Here is a 25,006-nt window from a genome sequence, read left to right on the forward strand (position 1 = left end):
ATCACCAGAGTCATCAAAGTTCATCTTGTAGACACCACGAGTCTTGTAGCTATTAGATTATTTCACTCATAAGCAGAGTTTTTCCTGTGTCACAGCTTTAGGGGGGTGAATGTAAGCATGTTTGATCCAGTAAAGCAAAGCATATTTGCTTTTGCCTTCATGATCTAACCCTACAATATAACTTGAATATTTAAAAAAGTGAGGGCAGTCTTTTTGTGCTTTAATGTGTGACTTACATTTACCCAATTTAGATTTCTCCTGCTCTTTTACTATGTATTGCTTCAGGGTGCCACTTAAAGCCCTCTGTGACTTAATGTGTGAAGCTGTATGAATGTTTCTGCCTGCAGCTTTACTGTCCTGGTGTGTCTAAACTTAGTATGGTCGTCTGGTGCCTCTAGCTGCATTGTAATTAAAGCTGTCCTCCTGGGTAGATGGTTGCATGCAGAGCTCCTGTGGCAATTCCCTCATTAAAAAAATGTTATCGTGCAACTGCATATAGAAACCTCGGATTTCTAAACAGACAACCCAAGACTCTTCCTAATGTTGCTGGTGTTCTGCAGTATAGCGAGATTAAAGTAAAAGATATTTTCTAACTTATTCAAGAACATCAGTTTTAGTGGCAGAGGAGTTGAAGGAATTCATGTTTCCTTTCTTCAGGCTTTTCATACCACACTGTCACATTAAAATATTCACCGACCGGTTCTGTTTCCTGATTAATTTGGATATTCACCCAGCCTTTAAAAGGACCGAGTTTGTGTGTGTGCAAACTCAAGGTAACGGTACCATTCTATAACATTTCCTTGTCATACAAAAGGAGCTGATTTGCTAATAGTTACAGTGGATTAATGATGACAGTAAAGCATAAAATGGTTTAGTTTTTGTAGTTCTTGCTGAACTGGAGTGATGATTTTATTTTGTAACAATGGGCTTAGTGAGAGATTTTCATAAGAAGCTGTAGGAGAATAGAGGATATAGGCTAGTGAAAGTAGAAGTACATGATAACCCAGACTGTCTGGTGGCTGACACTCTAGTGGGAAATTCAGGCTTGCACTGAGTGGAAATGGAGCAAGGAAGAGAGAACAGAAATGGGAAGTGCAAAACAAGAAAAGATAAGAAGAGAGTAAAGCAGCCGAACAGTTCTCACAGGAACATTTTCTTTACTGGTCTGCTGTCTCTTGTTTTAATCAGTCCCTGGAGGAAATCCTGTGTCACCCTCTCCTGAACTCCTCTCATTCTGCCACAGTTTATACTTACAGTCGTCGTGTTGTTTCCCTCTGCACACCTCCTCTGCTTTTATATTCTGAAACTGGAGAATTAGGTATAATCCTCATTAATGTATCTGTCTCTTCTTTGAACACGGTAATGAGAAACAAATGATTTATCCTTTGTTCTCGTCATAGTAACGCGCTGCTCTAATCGTCTCCTAACATGCTCTGCGTTTGTCCAGTTTGCTGGCGTCAAATCCTTACTCGACTTACTTGTCACATGTTTCCAGCTCTCCCATCGGGGTCATGCCATACAGTAAATGACTGTTCTAAATTCTCCCGCTCTCCGTTTGTCCTCTTTGCCCACATAGACAATTAAACCGTCGGATATTGCCACAGTACGGACACTCGGTCGCCCCCCTCACCTCATCATGCGGATCATGGACTGCGTGCTGCTGCTCTTCCAGAGGAAGGTCAACCCTGTGAAAGTTGACCCAGAGAAGAACTGCAACACTCCTTCATGGCAGGAGTCATTAAAACTCATGACTGCTGGAAACTTCCTGGGCAGTCTGCAGGTGCAGTAACATTTATTTAATTTGTATATAGTTAAGACTGAAGTGCTCATATTATCTCAACACATGATTCAGGATTTATGCTTTGTGTTATTTGCCATGTTTAACATGAATGAAAGCTACATTCTACATAATAGAAAGGGCTAAACTTAGACTCTTAAGAGTTTAGTCTCTGCACTTCCATAAAAGTGGTTCATGTCTTATTAAAATATTTATTTGTAAACACCTTTTATTTTAAACATAACCCATTGATGCCCTGATTTAAATAGTTTTTTTTCATCCTGATGCAATTTTGGTCTCAATTGAGTACATGCTCTATTTTCTGTCTTTGTCCCTTTCAGTATGTATTTTTTCATTTTCTCTGGTTTTGTATAGCTTTGCATTTTCAGCATTTGTCTAAATGCACAGGCTGAAATAAGTCCCAGATTAAACCGCCGCATACTCATTCTGTTTTTTCTGCCTCTTTTCCCCTCCTGAAGCAATTCCCCAAGGACAGCATTAATAGGGAAACTGTGGAGCTCCTGCAGCCTTATTTCGAAATGCCTGACTACAACATCGAAACAGCCAAGAGGGTGTGTGGCAATGTAGCTGGCATAGCATCCTGGACCAAAGCCATGGCTTCCTTCTTTTCCATCAACAAGGAGGTCTTGCCCTTGAAGGTAACAAACATTATTGCAGATCTAGTAGAGTGCTTCCTCAGAAAAGCAGAAAGTGAACTGAATAATCTACTATTCCACTGACTACCAATTGGCATCTGTAAGTTAAACTCACCCTTACAAATATGTATTATGAAACACCTCCTAAAATGTGTAACATTAGGGACACACACACACTTTTTGGACTATTCTCCCAATCTGATGAATATGAAACATTTCATTCTGTAGAAAAACCACAAGCCACAAAAGCACAAAAAGGCACATTTCCACACTGCAGCAGCAATAATTTGCTGATGGTAGAAGTTTGAAGTGCAGCAAAATTCAGAAGTATTTATCCACTGATTATAAACATTGGGTGCATCTCAGATTTTCAAGGCTTACGTTTTTAATCTTGTGATACAAGCCTGAAAATGGATTTCCTCAGACTCCTTGTGCTCAAAGACTGCTTATTTATGCAGCAGGCTGCACTATTTATTCGCTTTATGTCACTGGAATCCCTGTGAATTATTCAATTATTAATTATGAATTATTAAATCCACACACACAGATCTGATATCTGCAGAAAATATGTGCAAAGTCTTGATTATTACTGCACAGCATCACAAGTTGTGTAAGCTAAAAGCTTACCAGCTGAGCCTTCTCTCACCTTCATGCTTACCCCAGAGATAAAATACAAACATACTAAATCTTTATTTTTGTCATTTTTTTGTGTGTGCCATTTTTGACAACTAAATGGATCAGCAAAATCAGCCACTAAAGGCAAAGTAAAGTGTTTAACAAAAAGAAAAACGGTGTATTGCATCCATGATTGACCTTTAAATCAAACATTTTCTTGATCTGTGGCTGTTTTTGGGGAAAAAGGACTTATGACTTAGTAGAGAATACAGAGCTAACATTTTCAATGTTAGAACGTTTCTAAAGTGTTAATATTCAGCCTTACCTTATTCAGCAGTTAATTCTTCCAAAACAGAAAATTAATTGGTCAAAAAAATATAGAAATTTAGAAAATATGTTTAGAGATAATGTAGTCTAAGCACAATGGAAAAGTGGATATAAAGATGCCAGACAGTGCCAATGACCGCTTTCTAACCAGAAGCAACTGAACTTTACTTCAACTAATCTCTCTTTTACTTATCATTTTTTAAAGGGACAAACTTACTTAACTAGTCACCCTCTAAACTGAGTGTCTCTAGTTGGATGAGTGTGCCGAGCTTGGTCAACGGAAGAGGTTATCATGAGAGGAATCATGAGGAATCATGAGAAGCACTACACAGAGTTGCTTGCAGAAGCTTGTTAGCTACAAACAATACAAAACTAGCTAACAAGCAACCTTTAGTTCATGCCAATCAGGAAACACAGCATGGCACGTTGTTCACACTGTCCTGAATAGCAAAGTGGCAGCTCTTTTAAAGCGGCTGCTGTGATTAGTGCTGTATTCCAGTTGAACCACTGCACCGGGGCAACTGTCCAGTCATTCGTGAGAGAACGCAGAGCAGGCCAGGAGGCAGGATGAGAGACAAGTCCAGGCACCAATCATTAACAGGGGCTTGCACATGCTAATAAGCATACAAAACAGACAGGGCTAATCACGCCAGATGAAAGAGCGAGGTGACCCATGGCTGTAACATGTGCTTTCACCAACACAAAAGGCAAAATTCTTCTGAAGAATCACCCACTCGGTTAACTACAAGTAAATACAAGCTGCTGTGAATGTCTGATGGGTCATAGTCATTTAAAGGCATTTACAGTGTACATTTATGCTTTTGGAAATGTTGCCTGATGATGACATCTGTTGCTGTCACCCTTGTTAGTTCTCATTCAACACCTCTCTCTTTTCTTAACTGCATTCTATTCTTTTTGCTCTAGCCACCAATTTCTTTTTCCTCCTTTCCACTTTGTTTCCCTAATCCCCCTCCAAACACACTCACACACAGCTACATATATATACATCCCTCGGCACTGTTGTTTTATTTTGACCTTTTGTGGAGCACAGCCTACAAAACAGATTTTCTGGTTTCGAGCCCAGTGGTGTTTTCCCTTTAAGCTGGATACAGAGATACAGTCAAATGGACAGACATGCAGAAAGATGAGACGGGATTTTCTTTTCTTTCTCTACAACCCTAGCTCTATACACAAACTATCTTTTTGCTTACTTCTGTCATCTTCAAACTCTTTCTTTCAGTGTTTATGTCCATTCTTCTAAAATATCTTACTAACCATTTTCAGACATTTCTGCCTCTATTAGATAGCACACTGGTAACTGAGGCCATGGGTTAGAGTTGAACGCTGGCTGCTGCATTTAATCTTTGTGGGTTGCGCATGCTGTGAGATAAACTGGCATCCCACTAACCATTTAACTATTTAATGACTTTTTCTCTGTTTTTTACCTGAAGCTTTTAATGTGCAAAAAACAAAGCAAACAAACAAACCATCACAGCTCTCCCCTCCACACTCTTTCATTGTTTTTCTCTGTTTTTTCTAGGCTAACTTGGCCGTGCAGGAGAATCGTCTGACCATAGCTAATGCGGACCTTCAGAAAGCTCAGGCTGAGCTAGACGCCAAGCAGGCAGAGCTTGATGTGGTACAGGGGGAATATGAGAAAGCAATGATGGAGAAACAGGTCAGCAACTTCATCAAAACACAACTGTAATTTAGTTCAGTACACAAAACCTGTGTGTTGCTCCTGATATAGGAATTTAATACCTTTTATCTTTTATTTGAAAGTGCAACAATTACTATAGGGGATAAACTGTGTTTATTATTTGTTACATGATATTTTTTCCCACGTTCTTCAAGAAAGCAAAATGTTTTTTGAGAATATCAATGTGCCACTGATGTAATAACAATATTATTATAAACTGCAGTATGTACAGTATGACAAATGTACCATAAGATCTGTGACAGCCTGGCTAAAAGGAAAAAAAGGACTGAACCTTAGTTACTGAAGTGACTGAGTAACACCGGTTAATCCTCTGTGGAGGTCTGTGAGAGCATCTGGTCTGTGTTTTCCCATGTTCAGTACACTTTGTGATGTGAAATGTAACATCTTAATGGAACAGCAAGTGAATCAAGACTCCCTGATTAAGAGACCAGGACGGGAACAGGTTATAATGTCATGATTAAGATGCAGAGACTGTTCATCTTCCAGGGCTAAAAGTGAGACTGAAAGGCTCGTTGCAAAGGCATTTGGTGTTGATGATGGACAGGAGTGGCTCCAAGTGAAGACCAAAGTCTCGATGTAAAACAGAAAGCAAGCTTTATTAGGAATGCAGTCGAAGTCCATAACTAAACAATAAAAGGCAAAAAACAGAAAAAGAACTGGAAATCTAGATGGCTCTCTGGATGAAGACTGGGAACACTAGGCTCATGGGAAGGAAACAGACATGCTTAAAAATATCATAGCTCAGTCATTAAGATACTGATGATCTAAACAGAATCTGATGGACTGTAATCAAGTGTTTAATTCAATTATGTTTAAAAGGCAAGTTAGATTTGCAGCATAATTTACCATGGTGATATAACTCGGTAAGAAGTAAACCACCTTCATAATACAAAAAACTCAGGGTTAGCCCTGAAAGTACCAGGATAAGATGAAATTCTGCTTCATAGCACAGGCCACATGCCTTTTTCAATATTTCCCCTTTATAAAGTGGTAAAATATATTTTTTTAAAAATGAGTCCTGGAAAGCAAAAGAAGACAGATAAAGTGAAGATAACATTAACAACAATAGCTTGGGGCAATACAAGCTTCCCAGGACGTGTTAATCTGTCTGCATTTGTATGCTTTGTTTGTAATCACAGATTTAACACCCAGCATTTTCTTTATTTTGCCCAAGTCACTGTGTTCCTGACACATCACACTACTTCTTCTCTCCTGTGACCTGTTGGAACAGCACCACCTCTCCTTTATAGTCCTCTTGATTTACAGAAGAAGCCCTCGGTTTTTCTCTCCTGCTTAACAAAGCACACACTTCAGCAGTGTGGAAGGGCACTGTGTCCCTCTCTGTCAAGCAAAAAAACCTAAAGTGTGGCTTGCGCATGCAGTGAGGGGCAGTTCGCTGGTGAGCAGCTGAGGGAAGAGGCAAATATTCTTAGATTCATGCGTACTAAGTTAGATAATGATGATGGGTATGTAATTCTGATGAACAGAGATGAGCTTTTAGGGGTTTAATCCACGAATGTGCAGATGGTGGAATAAGACTTGGATAGAGGCAGACACACTTGGACAGACACACAAGGCTAAATAGACACATCAACCTACTGACCTGTTTGCGGGCCCCTTTCCCATCAGACGCTGCTGGAGGATGCTGAGCGCTGCAGACACAAGATGCAGACAGCGTCCAGTCTCATCAGCGGTCTCGCTGGCGAGAAGGAGAGATGGACGGAACAGAGCAAAGAGTTTGCTGTCCAAACCAAACGGCTCGTGGGTGGGTTTCACAGCAGGTTTCAAAAACATAGAGTTAGCCTCTGCAACATAATAACAAATATCTATCATAATAATATGAAGTTCTTTGTGTGATATGGGAAATGTTCTGTGGATAAATAATGTGCAGTGAAGTGAAAAATCTCTGTCTGATGATGCAGTTATACTTGGAGTTATAACCTTAATCTGTCATGTCGTTATTGTATGCTAATGTTTTTAATTTATCAGCGGGATGGTCGTGATGCTACTGTTTGACATGGAATTTCTTGCACTTTTAAAATTACCCCACTAATATTTAGGCATGTTCTCATTTCAGTGCATAGGCAGTGCCACATCTGATTAATATGTAACTGATACACTGATGTGTACTGATAAGTATGTACACGTAACAACGCTTGTTCCTGTTCCAGGTGATGTTCTTCTGGCCACAGCCTTTCTTTCTTACTCAGGACCTTTCAATCAGGAGTTTCGTAACCTTCTGCTGAACGACTGGCAGCGAGAGCTGAAGCAACGTTACATCCCGTTTGGTAACAACCTCAATCTGACTGAACTGCTCATTGATGCGCCCACAGTTAGTGAATGGAACCTTCAGGTCAGTGATCTATTTTGCTAATTAAAGATGTTTTTACATATTAATGCCACATGTAATGTAGCACAGCATTATATACCAGCTAGCCCAACCCAATATACCAGCTAGCCCAACCCAGTAACCCTACAAGCATCACTGCTGTTTAGTTTTCTGTCTTCATTTATGCTGGAAGCCATAGCAGAGCTGTATGTTTTAATTTTTTTCAGAAATCTCTCAGTCATAACATGGTATATCATGTTTAGACAGAAACTAGCGAGCTAACTTCCTGCTAACCTATAACTCTAATCTAACCTATAACTATAATCTTATAAATTCTGTTTTCATGGATGCCTGTATGTTAAACGTAATCGTTACACCTGGTAAATCAGCAACGCTGATCATTTTATTACATGTGAAAGAATTTAGACAGTTAACTCTCTGTGATGTCGCACTGTTTGTTCGACTTTGGGACCTGTCCTGAAACTGACGGAGTTTTGGACCCAGATTGTTCCGCAAGGCTCTTGACTACGGTTGTCATAACGCTCTGACAATCAATTCTTCGTAGCTTACCAAAACATAGTTGTACTAAAACATGTTTTGACAGATTTTTGAGTGCTGTGTACCACATAAAATCGGCACAACCAGAATTCATACATAAGGCTCACTGTCGATTTTTGAGAAAATTAAAGGATTTTATGTGCACCTTAAAATCCTGCGGAAAATAAGGTAATTAGGTTAATTAAAAATTAACTGATAGCGTCATTATTATTATTGTTGGTTGTAGTAACAGTAATGTAGTAGTTAGTAGTTGAAATAAGTTTTGTGAATATATGGGAATCTAACTAGAATTGCTAACATTTTTGTTAGCTTAAGTTGTTTTAACGTTTGTGTAAATGTTAGTTTATGTTAACAGTCATATTTTTTTTTACCCCTCAGCAGTAAAAAGCTGATATGGTGTTGTTGTCAGTCTGCTGGGTCGCCAACCGGGTGGTGTGGACGCCCAGTTTGTAAATCAGATAACTTGAAAACCAGACAATTTAGGATTTTTAAACTGATACCATAGGTGCTACTAAAACGCTGATGGGTAGCACTGGTAGCTGCTAATATCTTTTATTTATCTTTAAACGAGGATCCCAGGAAACATTGATTGCTGGACCATTTATCATTGGTGGAGATACTGTTAAGCATCAAGATTGACCCTCACCATTTATTCATGTTGTGTCTTACAGGGTTTGCCAAATGATGACCTGTCCATTCACAATGGCATTATTGTAACCAAAGCTGCCCGCTTCCCCCTCCTTATTGACCCACAGACACAGGGAAAAATCTGGATCAAGAACAAAGAAGCCAAGAATGAGCTACAGGTTTGCAAAACTATCTTCTACAATTTCGTTTCAATGTCTGAAGCATATAAAAGTTAAATGAATGCATCCATTCATCCATCCGTCATGCAGACTTTTGCATTATACCTAGTCTTCTTCACCAGTCCAAATGTCCTGTGCCCATTTTGATTTTTAGTGGCCTCTAATATCAGAATCAGAATCCTAGAGGAAATTGTGTGTTCACAGTTCCAAGTAAGAACAGTTACTACCAAGTTAAAGTACCAATGAAATAATACTAATTTAAAAATAGAACAAAACAGCTCTAATAAACGAAAATAGCTCCAATTATAAATATCCCAATATATTAGACAACACTGAATATAGACAAAGCTGAAATTGCAGTGCCCTTATATTCCTGTATAGGATGTGCAGATCATAAGTGTGTGCAACTACTGCAGTGTGTACTGGTGGTTTAGATTCATGAATTTTACAGAGAGAGAGCCACCGGCAGGAATTATTTCCTGTGTCATTCAGTGGTGCATTTGGGTAATCTCAGTCTCTCACTGAACGTGCTCCTGTGACTGGGTGGGAGGTATTGTCCAGCATTGTCCTTATCTTGGAAAACATCCTTCTCTCTGACACCACATTTAGAGAGTGCAGCTCCATCCCCACAATGTTACTGGCCTTGTGGATCATCATTGCTTGTTAGTAACTGTGGTACTAAATTCTTTAATGCCCTTGGTCCTTCCTGCTATCCAGTATACAGAGCACAATGTCAAAACCCCCCACAAAAAAACTACCACCAATTCTGCAGACATAATAAGCTAAGCAAAAGTCGCTGACCCTGTTAGGGGCAATCTCTAAGCCGAGTGAATGCATTCTGAAATCCCATTATGAGCATCCTGGAGACACATTTCCTCCAGCGGTAGGTTTCAACCCTTTCTTCAGGTCACATCATTAGAAAAAGTTTATTTATTTTTTTCTAAAAATGGCTCACTTGAAAAGCAATTCTTTGTTAGCTTGAACAGTCAGAATCCGCACATAGAGGCTGACCTTTGTAGCTTTGAAGGAAAAGTGAGGAAACCACACATGTGTCTCCTACTCCTGTTGGAGACAAATATTATTGCTGCTGTGGTCACATAGGAAGGTTATTGTATCGTACAGTAAAATCAGTATTTTTGTCTGTTTTGTAAAATCTTCTCACATTTAGCCCATTTATTTCATATCCTCAGGACAATATCAGGCTCTGTGGTGGTGGTCATCCAAACTGCACATTGAAATCAGACAATTACCATTTTAAAATGTGTTTTCTTGTCTGATCTCAGATCACCTCACTGAATCACAAGTACTTCAAGAACCACCTAGAGGACAGTTTGTCTCTTGGTCGACCCCTTTTGATTGAGGATGTGGGGGAGGAGTTGGACCCTGCGCTTGACAACATACTTGAGAAAAACTTCATCAAAACCGGCTCCACTTACAAGGTAACAACACAGAACGAAATAATCCTACTTAGATCCATGTGTTAGATTTTACTTTTAGTTAGAAGGGTATGAAATTGGCAGGCATGTTCAAAGACTAGTGGTCAGTATGATGAGACTTTGCCAGCTTCTCCTTGGCACGCCAGCTGTCACACCTGGACTGATAGAGCTTGATTAGCTCAGACAGAGAAAAACAAGCTCTCTCGCTGACACTGCACAGGTAGTGTCGACTAGAAGAGAGTTTTAAGTATGAGTATCATTGGCAGCCAGACCACATTTCCTAGATCATATTAATTCTTTTGAGACAGATTAAAATGTACTTGGTAAGTCTGGGAAAAGGGTTTACACTGTGCAGTGTACATTGTACTATTTCCTCCTTTATTTTGCTGTTTTTTATAGAAGGTCGGCATCATTAGATCTTGTCAAAAAGGCACAGTTGGTTCTCTTGACTCTGCTTTGGGTGTTCAGACAGTTTTGAAAGCTACATTAACAAAAAATACAATAAAATATAAAATTTTAAGACATACTCAGGGAAACAAACATTCAATATGTCACCACTTAGAACAAGGGCAAGTGTCGATACTTTAACAGACTTCTGTTGCATAATGAAACTTCCTTTTCTTTTTTATTTCCATCATTTTTGTTGATGCCAAACAAGTTAAATTCACCACATAAATCGAACTCAATCAGTTGTTAAAGTAACATCAAATTAAATACAGTACACAAAGTGCATTCGGTATCCTGTATTAGCTCACATTCTAATGCAAAGGAGTTCAGGCTGTGGAGCATTGAGCCAGTGCAGATGGGATGTTGGTTGATTTGAATGAATATTATTTTTTGGGGGGCGAAATAAACAAACTGGAGCTACCTGATGCTGTTGCGTGAGTTGTGGGTGTTTGGGGGCATGTTAGTAAAAAAACAAAAATAAAAAAATCAAATGATTTTACAGGATGAAGGCTGAAATTGCAGCATACTTTTGCAGAGTGCTTCCTGTTCCTGAGATGCGAAATGCACCGATTTTGACTCTATTGCAGCTTCAGTTTTATGTAATGTTGAAGATAATTGTAGTTGGGAAAATTGCAGATCACAGTTTGAGTGGTTTTGGTTTCATTAGCCTAAATGACGACCCCAAATTAAGCTTTGGAAGTAGACTCTGGGTACAACAGGACATTCATATGTTTTTAATGGAAAAAATGGTTTGCGCTTTTGGAGAAAAAACATTTATATTGTGCGCAAATGTCTTTTCTGTGTTGCTAATAAAGATTTGAACAATTCCAATTTCCTGAAAACACAAATGAGAACACTCTAAATTAATTCTGCACTTTTGGATGCTAAAAATATGAACTTTTAGCATCCAAATACACCCACATTAATTTCCAATGGAAAACCAGAACTCCAACCAGTAATTCCAACTCTGAGCTCTTTATTATGTTATTTGTAAGACTTAATATTCTAAACAATAACACACATACACCCTCTTGCAGGTGAAGCTTGGTGACAAAGAAGTGGATGTGATGAAGGGCTTCAGGTTGTATATGACCACCAAGCTGCCTAACCCGGCTTACACTCCTGAAATAAGTGCTCGCACCTCCATCATTGACTTCACTGTCACCATGAGAGGACTGGAGGACCAGCTGCTGGGCAGAGTCATCCTCACTGAAAAGCAGGTATACAAGTACTCAAAATGGTAGCCACTAAAGCCAGACGATACATAATTAAGGAACATATTTAAATTAGGTTAGCATAATGTACTATTAGACTGTACCCCTGCATTAATACTGCTTATGTGCATCCTTGTAGAACCTGAAATAAATCTTGAACAACATTTAAATGCAGACTCTCTACATCTTTCCCAATCTCATTTTCTCTGTACTGTGACATCAGAACGCCATTTGAATACAAACAATTGCAACCGCCCTGCTTTGGTCAAACACAGTGTGAGTGGGGAATAAAAGTAACCCAGAAATAGTGCTCACGTGTATCGGTACCAAGCATACGCACAAAGACACAGACAAGTGACGTCAGTCTCACTGGGGAATAGATTAGTGAATTATAAATGCACCAAATGCAGGACTCATTGATTGTCACTCTGAAAAGGCTGGTCCTGTTACAGAAAAACAATTTTCCTTTTGCTGATAGCTGGTCATGAAATGAAAGATTTATTCCAGATGGGAAGAGGCTTGTTACTGTATCTGTGTACTAAATTTGGATTTAATCAAATAAGAGCTAAAACTACTACCTCAGCTGTAAGCCCTGCTTCTTGTCTTTACAATTTGTGCAGTTTTCACAAACCCAACATCACTGTTGAATCGTTTCTTTTTACTTTCAGTCAAACTTCAATTCTACGCACAGCTTTCAGCTCCAGTATGACTTACATCTGTCTTTGTAAGCTATTGAAATCATTCATATGCAGTAATAGAAAGGGTATGAATACTAATTCTGTCCTCTCAGACCCACTGGTTTCAAACCAGCCTGCTGTCTTGACCATAATAATTCTCATAGTAAAAGTAAAATTATAGGAAATGTAAAAAAAAAAGCATTTTCATAAATATTTGTGTATTCATATTATATTATATTATATTACATTATATGTAAAGAGCATTTATCATTGATAACAACCTGCTGTGATAGTGTCCAACACAGCAGTTCTTAGGAAAATATGCTTGTAATCTACAATCAAAATAGCAATCTAATTGATTTAAAACACACCTGCCACTTAGAAGTGGTGACTGTTTTTTTTATACCCGCTTAAAGGCAGTCAGTTTAATGGGATGTGGATAGTCGGCCTACTTATGAGCCACCATTAAATTTGACTTAGATAACAAGACAAATTTTGTTTTAGTTTAATCTCTCGCACTCTCAAAACAAAATATCACAATTATTGTCTCTCATACTCTAAAAGGGATTTAGCATGCTGGTCAAATTTATGCTCCCAGCAGGCAAGACTGTGGTGTAAATTTTGATAAGACCTGCTTTCCCCAGTGCAGAAATAACACTTTTGGACACTTAGAAGAGGTAAGCTGGAGTCATTTGCTGGGGCTTACTTAGGACTACGGAGAAAAGGGCGACAACATAGCTTTACAGGTCTTATCATCACCCTGAGGCTATCTCTCCTCTAGGGGCGTTTTTATTCTTCATAAGGATTCTGCTCATCTATTCATTTAGATAAGGTATTTATTAATTTTTTTTGCCAAAATCTCAGCTTCTTGACCTTCACGCGGCTGCAGATATTAGTAAGAATAATATAGACAGCTACCAGAGGCCACCATGATAGACAGGCACCGGAGAAGAGTCTAAAGCCACAGACAGAATCAACTCATCAGAGCAATGCAGAATCAAAGACCTTTGATTTTAATGACAGGCTTTCTCTAGCACCATCCTGCAGCTATATCTGCTCATGTGGTTGTGTTTTCTTTGCTTTTATGACACCAGGAATTGGAGAAGGAGAGGACAGACCTCTTGGAAGATGTGACATCTAACAAGAGAAAGATGAAGGAACTAGAAGACAGTCTTCTCTACCGACTGACGAGCACACAGGCAAGAAACCGCAATGTGTCAGAAATGTTCTTTTTAGAAATGGTTAACTACATTGCCACCAGTGAGAAAATGTTTTATTCATTTGCATGGGTGAGGTTGGGGCCAAGTTTTGTGCATTCTCGTTTTTTAATTAAAACTAGAAATAGTTTGCAGCCTTCTTTTTCTTTTTCTCTTTTGCTTTATAAGATATAAATTGTGAAAAATAATCGTTTTTTTTAAAAAAAAAAATTGTTTGTGTGTTTTTTAGGGTTCCTTGGTTGATGATGAGAGTCTGATTCTTGTCCTTAGCAACACGAAGTGTACGGCTGAAGAAGTCACTCAGAAGTTACAGATTGCCGCAGAGACTGAGATCCAGATCAACGCAGCCAGAGAGGAGTACCGGCCAGGTAAGTGAAAATGAAAATGATTTAAAAACAAAGTTCCCTCTTTTTTTGTGTGTTTTTCTAAGTAAGCCTGCAAAGTGTCAGTCAGCCTTCAGTTACACAAATGTGAGACATATTGGTTTTAATTTAAAAAATACAGGCTACAGTTAGTGGGGATAGGTTAATTGGTTAATCCATATTGCCCATAGGTATGAATGTGCGAGTGAATGTGAGTGCGAATGGTTGTCTGTCTCTGTGTGTTGGCCCTGCGACAGACTGGCGACCTGTCCAGGGTGTACCCCGCCTTTCGCCCTATGACAGCTGGGATAGGCTCCAGCGCCCCCCGCGACCCTGAACAGGATAAGCGGACGCGAATGGATGGATGGATGGAGGCTACAGTTAACAGAACATTCTTTCAAAAACCTGTTTAAAAATGTCCTCATGAACGATATTACTTGTTTTGTTGGAGTTTGTGCTTTTGTGTTTCCCTGTGTGATTCCAGTGGCCACCAGGGGCAGCATCCTGTACTTCCTGATTACAGAGATGAGTATGGTGAATGTCATGTATCAGACGTCTCTTAGACAGTTCCTGGGACTTTTTGACCTTTCTCTGGCCAGGTGAGGATACGCTGATATTTACCATTTCCTGCTTAATGAATTGGTTTGCCCATAGTAATTTGTTGTGTGTTTATATGTATATTGGAAAGTCTTTGCAAACTTCAAATCAAGGAACTATTGTGCATTTAAACCACCATACCTTTCTAATGTAAAAACCTGCAAGTTATTACTTCATGAAGTTGTGCAATCATTACTAGTAGTTTATATTTGATTTTAGAGAAGTTCTCACTCTTACTACTGGCAAGTATAATTTTATGACATAGCAACAGAATCTTCAAGTTGCTATGTTATTTAGAAGACCTGTTTATTTCCCTGAAAAGGTCTTCTAAAAGCCCTATCACAAGTAAACGGATCGCCAACATCATAGAGTTCATGACCTTTGAAGTTTATAAGTACGCAGCACGGGGCCTGTATGAGGACCACAAGTTTCTTTTCACTTTGCTGATGACGTTGAAGATAGACATGCAGAGCAACAAGGTCAAACACGAGGAGTTCCTCACACTCATCAAAGGTAAGAGGCAGATGCAAACACTGAAGGTTTTGTTTGTACGGGTAAATTGTTGTTTTTGTGAGCACATGCAACCATGGGTTAGTTTGAATATTTGGAACGTTTCAGTGGGGTCATAACTCATGTTGATTACTGGCATTTAGATGTGCATAAGTATTCTTTATTTATTAGGTATTTAACTGCATATTACAAATATAAAGAATAGAATTTTCGTTACATGAAATAACATCAAACAATGCAACAATATTTCTATGATCTACTAAAATACGCCAAATGAAATCTATTCAGTAACGCAGGAAAACAAATAAAAGATAAAAATGCTAAGACCCAAAATTATGAGTTTCAACACATCTGCTCTGAGCTATGAAAAAACATGGCTTGTATTGACAAAGATTCTTAGTACTAAGAATTTAACAACATCCCACCGTTGCAACAAGTGAGTTTGGGAAATTTCTTCACTCCTAGATATTCCACCATCAGCTAAACTACAAAGTGTTAGACCATGTAAAGTTACAGGGCGGGATCACTGAATACTGAGACACATAGTGCATGAAGGCTGCCAGTGCTGTGCTGACTCACAAATTGTCCAGAACCAAAGATTCTACAGCTAACGAATAGATCATTTAGCTAACAACACTCTACTTCCTGTTTGATCGATCACATGGTTGTAAACATGATTATGATATTTCTTACGGCTTGTTAGAATGAACAGACAGATTTTCTGAAACATATTCATCTGGACAAAAACTGTTTTTCCCTACTTTTTCTTAAGATTTATTTTAAAACACCATTTTGAAATAAAAATGAAAATACAAGGGTTTCTGTAAAGCTATCATTCACATCAAAACAGCCTGAAGGTTTGTTAAAATTGCCATCTGTTTCTGCTGTTTGTTATTCTTTTCTTTAACCATATTTATTGTTTATTTCAAGGAGTAGACAGGTTTTAAACCTCATGACAGAAACTATGCAGAATTTGAACATATTGACACTGTAGCAGTTCACTGAATATGATATGGAGTGCTCCTCACTGTGGGGATAAAACCCAGCAATGGCAACTGGCAGAACCAGAACAGCCACAGTCTGGTGCACGCACGCAGCTTCACCATCTGTCAGCTCCGGCCTGATAAACAACAAATTACAATTCTGATGACTTTTTCTGTGTTTTTGAAGATTGGGTTTACATTTTTACATTTGTTATGTATTTTGGGAGTTTAAAATTGAATTTTTTGCATTGGATCCTCCAGTTATACTTGCAGGTGTCTATATCTGTAATTGTTCATGTTCATATTATTCAGGAGGTGCATCCTTGGATCTGAAGGCTTGCCCCCAGAAACCAGCTAAATGGATCCTTGACATGACCTGGCTAAATCTTGTAGAGCTCAGCAAACTTTGGCAGTTCGCTGATATACTGGATCAGGTACAACATACACTTGATCAATTTAGACATGCCTTGACAGCTGTATGATAGTGTCCTTTAGCCTACAGAAAATCTACCCACTTGGACTTTTATCTTTTAAGTCTTCAGATAGCAGTTCTAATCTATCACATACACACCTGCACACTCACACACTCACATACACAGCAGTTGTCTCAAGGTGCTTATTAAATACTTTTCACAGCTCTTCTTTGCTCTAGTAAGCATGTCAATATCAGTCTCATCATGGCTCACTTCATTTCCCTCTTGTACATAGACACACACTCATCATGATGGACTGTCACTCACACTTAAATACACACACCCTTGTGGATGAATGACAGCACTGTGGTCCCCGTGGAGTCAAAACTCAGTGCTCTGTGAAATGAGCTTAGTTGGAGAAACTTCCAGTCAAATACTTTTGGCTGAGCGTGTGTGTGCGTGTGTGTGTGTGTGTGTGTGTGTGTGTGTGTGTGTGTGTGTGTGTGTGTGTGTGTTAAGTAGCAGCAGGTAGCTTTTTGACTGCAGTAAGTAGTCGTTAAAGGGCATACTCTTTTTCAAGATTACACACATGCCTAAATATGAGCAATATTTTAAAGGTACATTTTTATTGAGATTTAGAAGCAGGGCTTGCTTTATCCCTTTGAAGTGACTTGATTTCTTAAAGAAACTAGTTGTTAAGATGTTGTTAATACAGCTTTATTAGGAAACCTGCCTAATTTTTTCTAATTTTGTTCGATTACACACAGTTATCCATGGCATTGCTGTTGTTACAAAAGATAAAAACATGCGTGTTTAAGGTGATTTATGATTCTGACTTGACCACCATATGTGTCGGTGCCTGAAGTTTTTGCAATGGTGATAGTTTATAATTTGGGCCTAAATAAGCAGTTTTCCAAGAACAACATCCACCCACAGGTGGGGAACGTTTTTGCTAGATGTTATTGGATTAGCCCTGGACTGAAGCTGGACTGGTTGAGGTCCCCCTGGATGTTGTAGCTGTGTAGCAAATTAAAGTGAAACGCTCTGGATTAGAGAGGTGGTGAAAAAAAAAAAGACAAGGAGGAGGTGGTGGACTTTCTAACTGTTCTGCTTTTAGCAAAGTGACATTGAAGTTGGCTTTGTGTATTTCTTCATAAGATACACACCAATGGTATAAGCGAATGGGCTAGTTTTCTTGCAGTATTATTGTGACGACAGGTCTGACTTTCGATGTTATTCAGAAGTTTAAGTTATTCAACAGAAGTTTTGAGGTTTAGTCAAGCATTTAGTGATGATGTTTGAAAATGTTCAGTTATCTTCTTCTACGTCTTGACTTTGTACACACTTTCTTTTCATCGCTGTAGCCAGGGTGATACTACAATTTTAATTATAATTTATTTGTCACTATTAACAGGATACATAACACAGGCTTTTAAGGTTTCTGTCATTAAATTACTTCTTAAATTCCTTGCTTGATCTAAGTGTCTCATCTAATTATAGACCATATTGCAACCATCTTATTTCAAAAAATTATCCACTTCCTCTGTTTTAAGATAAATAAAACGTTCCTTTTTTATAAAGCCTATAGTTAGCAATAAAAATAAACCTTAATTAAAATCAAATTGAATTGGATTAAACTGAATTTTTGCTTCCTTTATGTTTTTGTTCCAAGAAAAAAAATGGAAAACTGCCTATTTCACCTGTTATGTAAAAGTGAGCCTTTAGAAGAGTAACACTTGCCCTCAGTCTCAAATTATCGAATCTCCGATAAATTTGGAGCAAAAACAGTCTTTACTTGTTAATGTGTTAAGTGAATTTCAGTCTGGCATTAGAACGGGGCACAGTACAATTACTACTGCTTCAGAAATGATCTTGTGGATTGAACTGTAGACAGTAATTTGGGCTGCCAAAAAGGGCATCTAAGAACTAAGTCATGTTTTGCTTGGGGATCAAATACTTATTTCTCACAATGATAGGTGAATCAATTTGTAACTTTTATGTAATGTGTTTCTTCTGGATTTTTGGTTGATGTTCTGTCTTTCTAAATTGAAATGAAACAACCATTAAAAATAGAGACTGTTTTTCATTTCATTGGAAGTGAAACTTACAAATTGGCAACTTACAAATTCAGCAGGGGATCAAATAATTGGTCCCTCCACTATGTATGTGTTACCTTATGACTGACTGCTAAACTGTCTTGGGTATATCCTCAATTTTTTTTTTCTAAATTTGATCCTAAAGTATGTGAGAGTTTAAAGCTATATTGATGAGCTGTATCCACTGTTATACAGTTAAAAGGTTATTGCCGTGCCATTGCCAGACTTGTTTAATTTCCCCCAGGGATCAATAAAGTATTCTGATTCTGATTCTGATTCTGATTGCCATGCCACTTCTGCTAGTCTAGTTTCCTTTGTGCTTCGTTGTGATAAACATAACAATATTAGCACAATCTGTTGGCATATTTTGTGCTATCACACATGCAGATCGCATCTTGGAAGCACATGGTGTTTACAGCAGTGTCAATTCATGGCCTCCTGTTATTGCATAATCATCTAGTTAGGTCACGCATTACATGTTGTGTCTGTCTGTGCTCGTTATAAAATGAAGTGCCATAAATAAGACTTCTTCCATGCATGAGACCTCAGCTATATTGTCATGAATTGCTGTGTGAAGCAGGCAGGATAGGACAGAAATGCAGACTCACACTCAGAACAGCTTTATTGCTGGACGCCAGGAATACAAAACTTATTAAACTGGGAATACACATGAACTACACAGGCAGGCAGAGCACACAGCGGGGAAATGAGGGAGATCACGACACAGGACAGAGGGAGACGCAGACATAAATACACACCAGGGCAAACGAGGGAACAAACTACTGGAGGGGACCCAGCCGAACGTGATCTAACTAACGAGACACGGGGACACAAAACTGAACATGATGCACACCAGACAGAAGACTATCAAAGTAAACCAGGAATCACTAAGACAGAGACCAAGTCACACAACTTGACACGGGAGCTGGGAGGAAAGAAAATTCAGGGAGATGAGACGGACCAGGGAGATAACGGGAGGAGACAACGAGGGGGACACGGAAACAGTTAAGGGAGACGAGACACAGAGAGAGAGCGAGGGAGTGCACATAGTCAAACAGGGTACATTTCATCCTTCTTTTGTCTTTTTTTGTTGTTACTTATTAGCTTTCTTTTGTTGGCCACTTTGAAGATCACTTTGTGTCTAAATATGTTTGAAGTGTTCACAGTATTCTTTTATCTTTTCTGCAGATTTTGATGTGCTGTAATGCAGTTAAAGTTTTGCCCTGTTTTATATTTGTTTCCCACGTCAGAGCTTTTTGTCACAGATAAGTCTTCTTACAGATAAGTCGTAACGAGAAACAGTGGAAGGCTTGGTTTGACAAGGAGGCCCCAGAGGAGGAAGTAGTCCCAAACTCCTATGACCAGTCTCTTGACTGTTTTAGACGGCTGCTCCTCATACGCTGCTGGTGTCCTGACAGGACCATCGCACAAGTAAGGAGAGACATGTTTATGCATGGCTATAGAGGACAGATACAATGATTAAATTCAGTTTTCTTTATATAATGCCAATTCAAAACAAAAAGTTCCTTGGAACATTAATATTGTAATAACTGTTATAAGTTCCCCTGTGAACAAGCCTTTGGTGACGGTGCTCCAGAATTAATGATCGGGTCCTTGGCAGAAGCTGGTTTAGGTTCAGAAAGGGAGGCCATCTACTGCGACTGGTGAGGGGTAAAGAGGAGAGAGAAAAGGAGAACATAGAGAGACCAAGGACAAAACATAAACTACAGGAGTGAGAAGGGAAATATTAACAGTATGAATATCGCAGTGTAAACTTTAAAAGCATCAGAAGAGTCTAACCAGCCTATAGCAGCATAGGATGGCTAAGGGTCACCCAATCCATTTTCTTTAATTAGAAAGCCAAACATTGGTTGTCTGGTCTGTTTTTTGGTCATGCTTTTGCCTACTTTATAATATACAACACAACAAGTAGAACAGGCAATGTAAATCTACTTTTCTCATTTCTATCATAGTGCATTTTCAATAGTATACTGTAGACTGCAATTAAAATTAATAATTACCACTAAAGAAAGAGAAAAGGCTTAAAGTTGCTAATCTGAGAGTTAATGGCTTAAAGCTTGGGAAGCGATACCTCCTGACTTAAAAATACAGCTACATAAATGAGACACGGACCACAAAACAAGAATGTATAATCTCTTAATCTTCACTGAAAGCTGCTTGGTCAAAGCTCTTCTTGAGATAAGAAGCAGCTTGTGTAACTTGTTGTTATACAGCTTTCACCCTCCAGCCTGCTGTGCCTGAATATTTACAGTGGCTAAAAGATATTCAGTTTTACTGATGGATAACTTTCTGGCCCACTGAAGACAAGCCTGGAGTCCAATTTATTTAGTTAAACTCACAGTCCAGTCCACAGTTGCCCTAGCCTTAAGGGTAAAAAGAGTTAGCCAGTAAAGAAAATGCTTTGAAGAATTATCTCAGTTCTCAGCTTTCTAGAAAGTAAATTTATTCCAATATATACTATTGGACTACTTTGCTCAACTCTTTGCATTACAAAGCATTTAAAAAATTACATCTGCTTTGCATCATATTCTTTCCTTTAGGCCCGTAAATACATAATGGACGCAGTAGGGGAGAAATACACTGAAGGGGTGATTCTTGATTTAGAGAAGATGTGGGAGGAGTCGGACCCACGAACACCTCTCATCTGCTTCCTTTCAATGGGCTCAGATCCAACTGACTCCATTATAGCACTCGGGAAGAAGCTGAAAATCGAGACCCGTTATGTATCCATGGGTCAAGGACAAGAGGTCCACGCACGCAAGCTTCTGCAGCAAACTATGGCTAATGTGAGTGGTGAGATATTACTGCTGTTTTAGCAATACAGATGTTCTGTCTCTAAAAATGTGGTTTGGAATTTATAGAAATTATTTAGGGTTTTCTTGAATTCTTGAACTCCTCATTTATAGTCTTCGTCATGGATGATAGGCATACTACTGTGTTTGTCCCCAGGGTGGCTGGGCCTTACTCCAGAATTGCCACCTGGGTTTGGACTTCATGGATGAGCTCATGGACACTGTGACAGAGACAGACTTTGTCAACAACAGCTTCCGCCTTTGGATGACCACTGAGGTCCACAGACACTTTCCCATCACACTTCTCCAGATGTCCATCAAGTTCACCAATGAACCACCACAGGGCCTCAAGGCAGGGCTTAAGAGGACATATGGCGGTAGGTTTGGCTCACTTAAGCTCACATTAAAGAAGTCCAGAAATACTAGCCAGTTTAATAGATCCAATTTATCTATGTGATAAAGAAAGAGGACCTAAGAGAATGAAATATATTCCAATATTGATGTGTACATTTGGAGATGCAGATATACAAAACACCTCTACTTCGTGATATCCATGATAGGAATAAGTAAGTGAATAAAAAGATGGAAATGTGGGAGAAACACCTGTTTGATGCTATATTTATTGTATTCCGGATTTTGTTTTTTACCCATGTTACCCAAGGTTAGTAAAATTTTAAACAAGTCTGAGTTATCTAGTCTGTGTTTTGGTCCAAAACAAGGGTGAAGAAAGAAAAGAATCTTTAAAATGTAGAAACCAGCTGTCTTTTCCTGGCTCAGATGACATGGTTCCTGGAGGGGAATTGAGATCGTATCTACAGCTTGAATTTTTTTTTATTTTTTTTATAGAAAACAAGCAGAAAAAAAAAAACAAAGCAACATACTAAACACAACACCATCGCATTAATCTAGCTAAGTGTAAACAGCAGTAAATACTAAATATTCAATGTTGTTGTGCAGCACGCAGGACAGATGTGCGTCGAAGTAGCAGCCAAGAAAGGTGTAATTTGGGTCTACGAGCAGTGAACACCCGTGTGCATACCTGTGTGGATCCGCGCGCTTGCATTCCAAAGGTTTCTCCATGTAATGATCTGCTAGGGAATTCTGATTTCGATTAGTAATTGCAGTTTGGTATTATATCAGAAAGAAGGTATTATTTTGACTGACATATTCAGTTCACTATCTTTTCTCCCACATTTACGCAACAAATCCTAACTGTTCGCTAAAAAGGAAATCTGTGTGTGCACGTTTGTGCAATGCTTGGTTTTAGAAGTAACTGACTTTATTCAGTTATGGATTATTTCAATACATTTCTGTAGATGTTACACTTAGCCTCCTTTTGGGCATGCAGTACATCTTTTTGACCTGCATGTCCCTGACCAGGTATAAACCAGGACCTTTTGGATGTCAGTAACATGGCGCAGTGGAGGCCGATGCTGTATGCAGTAGCCTTTCTTCACAGCACAGTTCAGGAGAGAAGGAAATATGGCCCCCTGGGATGGAATATTCCCTATGAGTTCAACCAGGCTGATTTTAATGCCACTGTCCAGTTTGTTCAAAACCATCTTGATGACATGGATATTAAGAAGGTAGGTAGAGTAATGCTTATTATTCTGTGTGATTAGGACTCTTGACCATAAAAAAATGTTAAAAGGGTTGAGATTTAAAGAAAGGATATTGTAAATACTTATCAACAACAGCCATCTGCTGGGAGTTTTAGAGCTTTCTGACTGTGTATGTATTCAGTCTGCTCACAAATTATATTGCACATTCATGAACAATTTTTTTGTCATCCTTTATCACTGTTTTATCATCTCCTTAGGGTGTGTCCTGGAACACAGTTCGATACATGATTGGAGAGATTCAATACGGTGGTCGTGTGACCGACGACTATGACAAGCGCCTCCTCAACACCTTTGCCAAGGTGTGGTTCAGTGAGGAAATGTTTGGACCTGCATTTAGCTTCTACAAGGGCTACAGCATCCCAAAGTGCTCCAGTGTTGACCAGTATCTAACATACATTCAGGTCAGTCTCTAAAAATAAGACATTTCTTAGTGCAACGTGTCTGCCAGAACTCCCACTGTGTCAGTGACTGAAAATTCATCTGTTTCCAGACTATTTCTCTTTTTTTCTCACTTAAAGTTAAGTTCTGTGATATACAGTGTTGGGTAAGTTACTTTAAATGAGTAACTTAGTTACATTACTAGTTACTTCTATCAAAAGTAACTCAGTTACTTCAAGTTACTCGTTACTTTCAGAGTAACTAGTTACTAGGGAAAGTAACTTTGGTTTTACTCAGAATTCTCTTGTTAATGTGTTGCTTCCGTAACTGGATACCCAGCAAGATTCTTCTTCTAGCTTGCTTACTTACCACAAGTGCACTGTGCCACCTACCAATAGAAAGGAAAAAATAATGTGCACATTTCCACGAGAGAAATCCCACGCCTGATTCTATCCTAGCCTGCTTTTTACATCCAACCCAAAAACTGCAGTCGTGGTGCTTTCGATTGTACTCAGAACTCGGAAATTCTGCCTTCTGAATAGGAAGATGTAGGTAACACCAGACTGCAGATGAGCTGCATACAGGGCTGGACTGGGACAAAAAAATCGTCCCGGGCATTTTGACTAGAGACCGGCCCACCATTATAGGAAAAATCATAAAGCCTTTGAATGAAAATAAATACTGTTGTGACAGTGATGTACACTGTTCTGATGGTATATATGTATCAATCTATCAATTGTTTGTTGTAAGACTCAGATAATTATTTTTTTAAAAGTGAGACATTTTAAATGAGAATAAGAAAGTATTTCCTTGTGCCCCCCTTTCCCTTTTAATTCCCTACATGGACCCCTGGCAACACTTTGCTAGACCCGCCCCTGCACAGTTACCAGCTGTCAGCTGCTTAGAAAAGGATCCTGGTGTTATTTATCTCTCAGAAACAGTTCATAACTTCCCTTCAACTCATTCATGTTAACTAAAAGGTAAACCTGTTTCTCCATCACAGCTCTGATGATTCAGTAAGGACATCTCCTGGTTTCATCTTCATGTTTCCCACTCACCACATCTCCAAACCGACATCATGACCAGCAGCTTTTTTGCAGCTGTGGCTCCAGCAAACATCAGCTGATACTAGAAATTAATATTAAATAAATTCTAACAACAGCTGATCAAGCTTAAAAGTGCTGCTGTTGTTTACCGCGACATCCGTTGGTTTCCTCTTTCTGCCGCAAAGTGGGCGATAAATAAACAAGAGAGAAAAGCCGATCAGCTGATCATTGATCAGTTTCATGATTGAAGTAGAAACAGGAGAGGGAGGGTGAGAGGATGAGAGAAGAAGAGGCAGCTGTGCAGCGTAAACACAGAATAACTCCAGCTTTGTGTCTTTTTCATTGTAGCTGAAGTCCGGGACAAACTGTTCCTTTTCACCTCAATAAGAAACGCGTAATATTTTCTC

General features: G+C 39.0%; 1 protein-coding gene across 1 annotated transcript in view; it reads left to right on the forward strand.

Annotated features, from left to right (window-relative positions):
- The window catches only part of LOC146562068 (dynein axonemal heavy chain 5-like), a 66,594-nt gene that overhangs the window by 38,603 nt on the left and 2,985 nt on the right, over positions 1 to 25,006 (forward strand). Inside the window, exons 50-67 of the mRNA XM_085295003.1 lie at positions 1,577 to 1,780; positions 2,257 to 2,436; positions 4,916 to 5,053; positions 6,725 to 6,860; positions 7,267 to 7,448; positions 8,654 to 8,788; positions 10,072 to 10,227; positions 11,709 to 11,891; positions 13,657 to 13,761; positions 14,009 to 14,147; positions 14,626 to 14,740; positions 15,061 to 15,251; positions 16,544 to 16,665; positions 20,022 to 20,171; positions 21,302 to 21,547; positions 21,711 to 21,930; positions 22,934 to 23,139; positions 23,373 to 23,576. Coding sequence (XP_085151129.1) covers positions 1,577 to 1,780; positions 2,257 to 2,436; positions 4,916 to 5,053; positions 6,725 to 6,860; positions 7,267 to 7,448; positions 8,654 to 8,788; positions 10,072 to 10,227; positions 11,709 to 11,891; positions 13,657 to 13,761; positions 14,009 to 14,147; positions 14,626 to 14,740; positions 15,061 to 15,251; positions 16,544 to 16,665; positions 20,022 to 20,171; positions 21,302 to 21,547; positions 21,711 to 21,930; positions 22,934 to 23,139; positions 23,373 to 23,576 — 3,012 coding nt within the window. The remainder of the gene's footprint in view (positions 1 to 1,576; positions 1,781 to 2,256; positions 2,437 to 4,915; positions 5,054 to 6,724; positions 6,861 to 7,266; positions 7,449 to 8,653; positions 8,789 to 10,071; positions 10,228 to 11,708; positions 11,892 to 13,656; positions 13,762 to 14,008; positions 14,148 to 14,625; positions 14,741 to 15,060; positions 15,252 to 16,543; positions 16,666 to 20,021; positions 20,172 to 21,301; positions 21,548 to 21,710; positions 21,931 to 22,933; positions 23,140 to 23,372; positions 23,577 to 25,006) is intronic.

This window comes from Mchenga conophoros, linkage group LG12 (genome assembly GCF_057382185.1).
Source record: "Mchenga conophoros isolate Kocher_MC1m ecotype Shallow Benthic linkage group LG12, M_conophoros_male_GT1.1, whole genome shotgun sequence".
Lineage (NCBI taxonomy): Eukaryota > Metazoa > Chordata > Actinopteri > Cichliformes > Cichlidae > Mchenga > Mchenga conophoros.